At 41.5% G+C, this 10,571-nt stretch overlaps 1 protein-coding gene across 2 annotated transcripts; it reads right to left on the bottom strand.

Annotated features, from left to right (window-relative positions):
• Positions 1 to 301: 301 nt before the first annotated feature.
• LOC310839707 (uncharacterized protein) lies at positions 302 to 7,074 on the bottom strand. 2 transcript variants are annotated; one of them, XM_083728618.1, is made up of 4 exons: positions 6,992 to 7,074; positions 2,685 to 2,846; positions 1,511 to 1,996; positions 302 to 851 (listed from the first exon to the last, which is right to left on the bottom strand). In XM_083728618.1, the coding sequence occupies exons 2-4, from the start codon at positions 2,835 to 2,837 to the stop codon at positions 522 to 524; spliced, it is 969 nt and encodes a 322-aa protein (XP_083584744.1). In that variant the 5' UTR covers positions 2,838 to 2,846; positions 6,992 to 7,074; the 3' UTR covers positions 302 to 521. The 2 variants fall into 2 exon arrangements, with proteins under 2 accessions (XP_083584744.1, XP_083584743.1); XM_083728617.1 differs by lacking the exon at positions 6,992 to 7,074 and adding an exon at positions 6,489 to 6,854.
• Positions 7,075 to 10,571: the final 3,497 nt, after the last annotated feature.

Here is a 10,571-nt window from a genome sequence, read left to right as displayed (position 1 = left end):
ATTAAGTACACTAGTTTTTCATCTGCAGTATATTATCCTCCATGCCTCAATATACAAATTCTACACTTTTTGCAGCTGAACTATTTGGTTGCAGAAAGACTTCTCTTCTCAGATTTTCTCAGCTTGAGTTTTTGTGGTAGAGAGAGAAGCTAAATCTCAAACCACATATTATCAACTTCTTATTTTAAACAGTGGTATGGGGGGCGTATTTTGGGAGCTTGCCTTGATCATGACAAAATTCTTCTTTCCTTCAACAATTTGAGAGTCTGATTGATCATCTATAGGGTTGGCAGTTTTAAAAAAAAAAACGATAACTTTTTCATCTCCTTTATCTTCTGCCAGAGATGGCCAATTTCTCCAAGTTCAAGCAAAAGCTAGTTGAACATTTCTCCCCTTTTTTCAATGGCTCAACTTAATATGAATAACAGTTTCTTATTAAAATGTTTCAATATAAATTATTACTAGGCTGTGCAATGGCAAGAGTCCTTAAAACCATGCCTGTGGTTTCAATCCCAGTGGAGTCAGCACACCAAACAGCCATTCTCATTGTCCCTAGTTTCCGGTAAAGTTCCTTCACTTTCCATACCAAACATTTCCAGTGCATCTCTGCTGCTACAGAGCGCATTACTTGAGGCTTCTGGGCCAAGAAGCAATTTCCCATACGTTCTATAATATGGAAAATAACCACTGTCAGAAGGTGATTGCCTCAAGTTTAAAATTTCATCGAAGAGAGAGAGGTCAGAATCGCAGGACTCAACAATGGAGTCAGTTAATACTTGGTTTTCAGTGAATTGAAGACTCTCAGAACATTGGCTGGTATCCTCTGATGTTTCACAGTTTTCCTGAATATCCTGAAAACATAAAGGGGGGCATGGTCAAAATTCATGGATTATGTGAACTAAGGACCAGTCCCTAATAACTGTGGACTACTTTGGGATACTCTTTCAGAAATCTATGGGCCTCAGATCTGTGAAGTGTGAGTGTTGGAACCTCTCTGTCATTATTATTTATGTATCTCTAATGGGCATGAAAATATTATAACAAATAACGAATTTGACAAAAGAAGCAATAATTCTTCCAAAATAATAAACAGATAAGAGTATAGAGTTCCCAGGGTGTGGTTAGACAACCCCACACCTCTAAATTGCCCACTTGCATATTGGCTTTTCTCTTTTTTAAAAAGACTACAGGTGTTTTAATACACATATTTATATGTAACATTTAGTTAGGCCCTAAATCTCATAGGTGAGCAGCAACAGAAATGATGTTCTGCCATCCATAAAGCTAATAATAATAATAATAATTTATCATTTATACCCCGCCCATCTGACTGGGTTTGCCCAGCCACTCTGGGCAGCTCCCAATCGAATATGAGAAACACAGTATAGCATTAAACATTAAAAATTTCCCTAAACAGGGCTGCCTTCAGGTGTCTTTTAAAAGTAAGATATAAAGGAAATTATTGTATGATATTGGGTTCAGCGTAAGATTTGGCCTTTCTTGTACTTACAGGACCTTCAGATACTTCCTCAGTTTCACAGCTAATTTCACTCTTGATTTCCTCTGCATTGTTTGCCACACTCCCTTCACTCTCTGCTCCACTGTGTATTTCACTGGGAAGATCTGAGCTGCCAAAGTATTCCTCATATGTTCTATAATATGGAAAATATCCCGTGGTGAGACTCACGTCCTTTGGAGGCTCATCTTCATACTTAGGATTAAAGACACAGCCATCGCTTTGAACTTCTTCTCCTTCTGCGTTCTCATGGCTCAATTCTATATTTACCTGCAGAGGGATTTCCACAAGGTTTGAGTATGTCCTGTAATAAGGTATGAACTCATTACAGGGCGCCACATCACTTGAGAAGAACAAATCATTAAAAATGGTCCACTCGGTATTGAAATCCTCAGCACTATTCTCAACTGACTTGGAGGTTTCTTGACAGGAGAGAGTTGGTGCTCTTTCCTTTGTTTCTTTCAAACTTTCTTGGCTTTTCTAGAAAGAAAATGACAAAGGTTAACGTACTGAAAGGTCCACAATCATAATTTCATACATCAATGATCTATTATCTAATAACAATGATCACACCACTTGTAAGCAGAGATGTAAGAATGCATTGTTTTCCATTCCTCCCAGTAACCGTCTCATGCAACACTGTTTCCACTCTGCTGCAGTTCGTCCTAAGCTGAAACCAATATTACATCTCTGAACATTGTGAGATGGGGAGAGCGCTATTGCTCAGTGCAGAGCATCTCCTTTGCATGCTAATGGTCCCAGGTCCAATTCCTGGCATCTCTAGGTAGGGCTGGGTGAGAAACCTGCCTTAAACCCAGTGAGGCATCTTTTGCATGCTGCTGAGCAGAGAGCCAGGGAGGTATAGAGAGGGTCCCTTGGAGGTTGCTATAGAGAGGGAGGGGCCTGACATAGAGGGCTAGGGAGTGAAAGGGGAGCCACAAGCCAGTCTGGACAACAGTGTCACTAAGACAGGGGCAACCTTTAGAAGTCTCTCTGTGTTCTTTGTTCTGCTTTCCTTCATAAATAAACTAACTGTAAGTTAGCCAAGTGTTTCACTCTGTTTATCTCATCTATGAATGACGTGCTCTCCTTGTCGGCTCCCTGACATTGAAGGGCTAGGTCCTGGAGGGTGCCTGCACTTTTTTCACAGAATTAGAGGAGGCCATACCTCCTTTGACTGCAACCTTTTCTTTAACTTCCCAGTGTTCTTCCAGGGTGAAATCCCATTTTTCTGTTTCCTCATGAATCGGCAGCGTGCTTTGTGCTTATAATTCCTTTCATCCTGGGTTACTTTAGCCTCTGAGTTGTCCTCTTCCTTCATCGTGTGTAGCTTTAAGATGGAAATAAACAAAAAAAGTCATCACGTGTGTGCTCCATGAATTTAGACACCAAAACCAGACGCTAATATCCATAAAATCACAGTCAGGATACACCCACTGAGACACCTTTACTATGAAACTAGCTAACTGCAAGTCCATGCAGTGGGTAAGAGGTTGGCAGCACAAAGCCTCTTCTTTTAACAAAGGGAAGGAGTTGTGAGCGGGAGCCGGTTCCAGCGTTGGCAGGGGGGCATATTTGCCCCCCTGCATCAGATATTCTGGCTGCCACACTGTGCCCTTCAGCCAGCCAATAGAGCTGGCTTGTGGGCGGGGTTTAGCTGCGTTTAAGCGGCCATAGCAGCGCCGTGCCCCTCATGCCGCTTCCTGAATTCGACGGATCACCCGCCTACCCTCCCTTTAGGTCACATCTATGCTTTTGACCTTGCTATGGAGTTTGGTTGGTTGCCTTGGTTGCCCAGGGGGCCTGGTAGGAATTTTATCCATTTGGCAAATTGGTACCAGCCTCTTGGTTTTTGCCTACCTCATAGCAAATCGTCACAACTTTTCAAGTATTGGCAGTTAGGCATTGGAATATGTGTGGTATGTCAGAAGGCAGGTTGTAGCCATCACCTGCCCCTCCCCTCGTTGGGTATTCTGTTAAAGGGATCCAGCAGTCGTGGATCCTGTCCAATGCCCTGCTGGTGGCTAAGGCCATTACATGACCCCCGGTGACGCCAGGGGAAGCTTCCTGTTGTACTTGCATCAACAAGCTCCTCCCACTGGTTGTTAACCCTTGAATGACTCCCTGCTGAGCGGGGTGGAATCATGTATAGATTGTCTGATGCCTAAGACAATACCACTCACATGCTGTAACCATTAACCTAAAATACTTGGGTCCTTGTGTTTTATTTATTACTTAGCGGGTGGCGGGTCCTTGACTCACAAAAGGAAAGACTGAAGGACAGTCTGGCATGACAAGGACCTTCTAGTTCCTCTGGTTTGCAATAATAGAAGTGTTGTAGCCCTAAGGGGATTCCAGGAGGGTTTCAATACACCTTTGCCCATAAGCATAACAGGTTTTAGTCCCTGGTGCTTTTCCGAGGATTTTGTAATGCTGCCGTTACCAGCACAACTGGAAAATCAGGGATGACTATTTTTATGATTATTTACTAAATACACCCATTGCTTTTTCTTGTCACAGGGAGCTCAAAGCGACTTTCCAAAAGTGTGGGATATCAATAACTTGGTGCAACATTGTGTAACCTCTCAGAAAACAAATCAGAATAAATTATCAATAACAGTCAACATTGTACAACTTCCTGCAAACTTTGTGTAGGCATAACAGGGCAAAAACTCCATAAAAAGGTCATCTGGAAGCACCCTGAGTCATTGGTCCAAATGCAAGCAGTCAAAATCATGGCCAAATCCCTATTCTACTGGAACCCTGAGCTCACCAACTCAAACAGCTCTTTTTGCTTTGTACCTTCAACCCATCTAATGGCAAATAATGGATATGTCTGTATTCTTAACCCCATAACATTATGGGGCTTCATTGAACCTTCTCACAAAGGCTTGCAACTAAGCTCTCTGCAATATTTAAAAAAGTTTCTCCTATTTGTATTAATCTAGCTGCCTGTTCAGCTGATTTGTCATTGTTCATATGCTGTATAAAAAGATAAAAACATTTCACTCCTTTAATTTCCCCAGAGCTGACACTGTTTTCTCATTTGTCATGATCAGACCCATCACCCTTCAGCCAAGTTAGTGTGTAAAACAGAAGCCTGGTTTTGTAACCTTTGTAAACATTGAATTCATTCCACGTTCCCATTTTTGTTGTTGCTGCTCTTCCCTTTTCTTACTCTGGGAGATGCACGCATGACTCAGCTCCGTCCCAACAGGATGTAACACATTCCATCTTCCACCCACTCTTTGCATAATATGATCCCATTTGGCATTATTCTCCCAAACAAGTTAAAAATGCACTTGTTTGTGCATACAGGCCTTTGGGGAAAGGGGACTGGGACTCTTATTTCCCTCCTGCTGTTCTGTATAGTTATACTGCTATCCTGATAGTATTTTTGTACAGCTGTTTAAAATGTTTAAACTGGATTGCTGGGCTAGATGGTCCTTTGGGCCCCTCCCAACTCTACAGTTCTGATTCTATGTGTATGCCACTCTGGGTTCCTATGGTAGGAAGATGTTAGAATTCCTGCTCCATGGGATTTTTGTCTATCACATGATGGGATGTGTTTTGACTCCACAGAGTGGGAAGTGATGGAGACAGGATGTTTGTGTTACTGTGCTTCAGTGGGGTAAAAATATAAGGAATAAATATAGATGTCACATTATGTCATTATAGGGAATAGAAGGCCCATGCATAGCTTTTCATAGCCTTTCCTATGTCTGCTCAGTTAAGCAAACAGGAGGACGCAGAGATCAGTGGCTATGTTCTACCTCCAGCCCTGCCCCTGCCTGCTCTCCGCCCCACGGTGCCGGAGCATGAAGCTCCACTACTGACTGCATGCCTCTGAAAGCCCAATGCATGGGGACTGTATCTTTGTTGCTGTCCTCTCACAGACATCGGGTTGGCCACTGTGAGAACAAGACCCTGGACCAGATGGGCCATTGGTCTGATTCAGAAGGGATCATATGTTACACTACCATATTCTGGAACTGCTGGGTGTACATATCCTGAAGCCAAGAGGAAGCACATAAATGTCTATGCAATAGGCAGGGGTGGCCCAAGACATTTTGGCACCTGAGGCAGACCACAAAAGTTGGCTCCCTCCTTGACGGGGAAGAATGGGTCAGTGAATATCTACATCAGGAAGAAGGGGAGAATAAAGATCTACATCTGCCTCTCCTGTGGCTCCTGCCACCTGAGATAGTTGTCTCACCTTGCCTCTTGAGTGGACCAGCCCTGGCAGTGTAGGTATGATCAGCAATGGTAGACATTTCCACCACTGTGCTGCTCCTGCCCTCCCAGTGAGCAGTAGCAACACAGGTGACAGGAGGTCAGGAGAGCACCACCCCTGCAGCTCACAACTGAGTATGTTACAGTCAATTAATTTTTTTTAGAAAAAACCCCACTCCCATTGATTTGAATGGTAGAGATTTAAGCATGTGCTCAATGGTCTCACTGAAATCAATAATGCTTAAATGTGCTTTGTTTGAATTGTTTCTTGGTTGTGTCTGTGTGAGGCTCTATGATATGAAATACAGGAAGCTGCCTTATACCGAGTCAGATAATTGATTGATCTAGCTCAGGATTACCTGCACTGGTTAGCGCAGGCATAGGCACACTCTCAAAGCAGGGCTGGGAAATAAACTTGTTGGAAACCCAGAGGAGAAGCTGCTAATCTAGGCATAGGCAAACTCCGGCCCTCCAGATGTTTGAGACTACAATTCCCATCATCTCTGACCACTGGTCCTGTTAGCTAGGGATGATGGGAATTGTAGTCTCAAACATCTGGAGGGCCGGAGTTTGCCTATGCCTAGATTAGCAGCTTCTCCTCTGGGTTTCCAACAAGTTTATTTCCCAGCCCTGCTTTGAGATGCTGTGGATTGAACCTGCGACCTTTGGCATGTGTTCTGGAAGGATAAAAACAAAAGACCACACTGCTTGCATTTATGCATGAGAGTGATAAAAGCACCTCCATTGTCTTCTCTTCCTTTTCTAACAATTCCTAGCAGCTACACTGGATGCGATTCCTTTCCAGCTGTAACAGTAACTGAAATACACCAATGCTCGAACAGAAAGTCACATTTTTGTAAGGTCTATCTTTGATCTACTGGTGTTTGAAGATTTTTCATCCACACCTACTCCCAAGTGGGTTCTTCTCTTTCAAGCCAAAGACTGTTCTCCAAGAAATGTTTCTTTGAAGGCAACTTCCAGGGCATCCTATAAAGACTTCACAGAGCAAAAGCCCACACATTTCAAAATAAGCTAGAATCATTGGAGAATGGAGAGGATAAAGACATTTTCTGAACTCAGGAAATTCTGATTATATTGCTTCCTTTTTCTTTCTTTAGACTGTTCCTAATTTTGTATCTCAAACATATGCCAATGAAGTGTGGGTGTAGGTGTAAGAGGAGTGTGTGAGAGAATTTCAAGGGACTCATAGATATATTCAGCTTTCCCCTTTTCATAGCTTACCTTCTGTCAAACCACAGACCTATGAATAGTAGAAGGATTCAGTCATGACATCAAGACGGCAGTTTGTTCTCTCCTTTGGTGAGGTCATAAGTAAGGTTCCAAGAGGCTTCCAACAAGACCAGCTGCATGGAGATTGAGACGAAGATCAGAAGATTCCCCATTTTCCTTTCCTCACATTGTGTCTGACCATGCCATATTCCTTGATAATACCAAAAAGTGCCACTAAGCTTCAGATATATACATTGTTCATCTTCTTTTGGACCTGATCCTTGTTGTATTTCTTCAAGAAACATTATTATACTGGAACTTTGAAATCTCTTGTTCTGGTGTATATTTCAAAATACGTTAGGTACAAAGGTACAATATGGTGGCACATTGTGAGACCGATAATGCTGGGTGTTTGCTGAACTACCTATATACAACCTCTCATTTATTGTGCAAGTGTGGTGGTTCAGTATCTATGCCATACTATGCCTGAATTGGTTGGACAGAGAAAACATCCCTCTTCAGCAATTTGGGCTATTGAAGCAAGTTACCCCTACTGGATCGCACACAAGGCCAAGCTTTTTAAAAATTGAAACTGGAATGGGGGCCTGTTTGGCGTGCAGCGGAGAAATTTACCTAGTGTTGCCAGTACAGTTGTACCTCGGGTTAAGTACTTAATTCATTCCGGAGGTCCGTTCTTAACCTGAAACTGTTCTTAACCTGAAGACCACTTTAGCTAATGGGGCCTCCTGCTGCCGTTGCAATGCTGGAGCATGATTTCTGTTCTTATCCTGAAGCAAAGTTCTTAACCTGAAGCACTATTTCTGGGTTAGCGGAGTGTGTAACCTGAAGCGTATGTAACCTGAAGCATATGTAACCCAAAGTACCACTGTATATAGATAATTAAGATGGACTCAGATGGACTGGGTTCAATTTTTAGTGAAATATGAAGCTTTTTAGATTGCCTTCAGTAAGTCACTTATCTCTCTGCCTTTTCTACCTTACAGGGGTCTTGTGGTGATGAACTGGGATCTTTCATGCACCTGTAAATATAAATACAAGCACATTTTCAACCACTTGATTATTATTACTTCTTAATGTTCAGTCCATTCAGTTTACCGGTCCACCAAAAGCGGTTTTATCCATCAAGATTGTGGGTTACTCAGAACTTAGCATACTGGGTGCTTTGGGGTGAGATGGGGCGAGGCATTGCATAACATTTGTAGGCAAGACAAAAGAAACGTATGGTGGATCCCTTCAGATGTTTAGGTTCCATGCGTTACTGGAAGGCTCACTTCTTCTTTTTTGGAAAAGTTTTCATGTGCATTACTCCATCGCAAAAACACATTAATACTTTAATATTAGCCTGGTCAATAGCACAATCTTAGGTTTTTGTTGTTTTAGTATAACTTCCAGATTTCTGTTTGGAAATACATTCCAAGCTATTCCATCTGTGTTCACAGCTGGCTAAATAATTCCAACTCCTTCTTGAATAGAACAGGGTGTTAGTTTGGGCTAAAACAACACAGCCCTCTTTAAATGTACACAAAGTATATGATGAACTTCAAAGAGAATCACCAGGTACTGAACAAACTACTGAAGATCAAACCCTGGATGAAAACAGATTATTTCTGCGCAAGGAAACAACTGCTTGATTTCTGTTAGAAATCAAGCCATTATGACCAATGGTTAGGGAGAACAAGAGTTGTATCTGAACAACATCTGGAGGGACACAGATTCCCAATCCCTTATTTAGATCTTTAAACTACAAATTGATAAAAAGCAGGGAGGGGGGCATCCATTCTTTTATAGTTAAAACAAGCAAATCATCAGTTATTTATAAAAATGCATACTTGGCAGGAAGGGAAAAAATCTGTCATGGAAGAATGGAGAACCTACTGAAATATTTCAAGTGCCCTCTTGTTCCCTTTAAAACATGGTTGCCATTAATTCTGTTCTTTTTCAGGACAGAATAATGGGTGTAATCTCTCCCACTGACCAGCTGTGACAGCACCTCTGGTTTAGACCCCTTCTTTAAAACAAAGGATTCTATTATTATCATCATCTGATTTTAAAATATGGATGTAGGTTTGTATCTGATACACACAACCCAGGTCAAGTCATAACATCTGTTTTATTTTATTGGTTCTTGTATGAATCTTTCTTTGAAAAGAGATCATTAATTTTCTTCTGCATGGAACCCATAAGTCAGGCTCCTCTCAACACAGAGAAATGAGGGAAGTATTTGTTCTTGTGTCTTCTGCAAGGTATACTTGTTCCCCCCTAAAATAGGCACTGTAACTGAAACATTTTGTGTGTGTGGAACAGGCCAGATAAAATGACTAATATTATCCTTTACTACACATTTGCACAAACATATCAATTTCAGTAGGACAAGGGGCAATTTACATCACTGTTTCTATGAATCAGTAAACCCCATTCATTAAGTGTGTGTTTTCATGATAGAGGTGAACACTGAGGCATATGTTATATATGAAAGCCAGTGTGGTGTAGTGGTTGAGTATTGGACTAGAATCCGGGAGACCAGAGTTCAAATCCCCAGTCAGCCATGAAGCTGATCTTGGGTCAAACACTATTTCTCAGGCTAACCTACCTCACAGGGATATTGGGGGACTAAATGTGGAGCACACTATCTTGAGCTCCTTTGAGAAGAAGTGGGATATAAATGCAATAAAGAAAACAAAATATGGCATAGGTACTCAAATCAACTGTAATTCAAATTGTTATGGTTAGTGCCAGAAAAGCAGAGCAACATCCAGGATGTTTCTAGAGCAAGAGAGTGCAAGCATTGTGTGTAAGAATTCATGCAAGTCTTCAAGGACTTCAAGATCAGTAGCGATGGACTAACACAAGCCACAGCTTGTTATTCACAACAAAACTCCCCACCTGTGCTTCTACCCTATGGGTAGAAATTATGATATTCGTGAGATCTGGAGAAGCAAGATCATGGTGACCTTTTAAAGGAAGTACAAGTAGTTTAAAGTGAAGGTGAAAAGAGAGAAATTACTGGAAAGCAGATGAGTAATAAGGTTGAAATGGAAAGTGGAAAATACAAAATAGGAAGCAGAAAGACTGTTATAGTTTTACCATAAACAATGTGAGAAATAGTAAGAGAATTAATATGTTTGTAATGTCTGCAGAAAAACCAACACAATTGTATTAAATGAGTGCACTTAAATGAACAGAGATGAGAAATACATTAATTTAAGAGCACAAGAAGAGCCCATTTGGGTCAGATCAAAGGCCCATCTCACCCAGCAACTTATTCTCCTAGTGGCTAACCAAATGCCCAGGGGAAGCCTGCAAGCCATGTTAAGTATAATTGGTTTAATTCACATTGAAATGGGAATGGCTATGTGTATCAATGAAAGATTTAACATGGGGATTTTCCACAGAGCTATACTGAAGCCAAGAATAGGACTCTGAACTCTAACTCGGTTGATAATTATAATTAACTATTATTGTTTTCTGCTGGCTAAGATGTGATGGTTTAGCCTTAGATCACATGAGAGGTATTGAATTGCAAAATTTGCCATCTTGGAAGGGCTGGAGTCTTTTCGTTCTCAGACTCTGC

The sequence above is a fragment of the Podarcis gaigeae genome (genome assembly GCF_964106915.1).
Source record: "Podarcis gaigeae genome assembly, chromosome: 2".
In the NCBI taxonomy this organism is placed as follows: domain Eukaryota; kingdom Metazoa; phylum Chordata; class Lepidosauria; order Squamata; family Lacertidae; genus Podarcis; species Podarcis gaigeae.
Note: the sequence above shows the minus strand (reverse complement) of the source record. Positions and strands in the feature narration are given on the sequence as shown.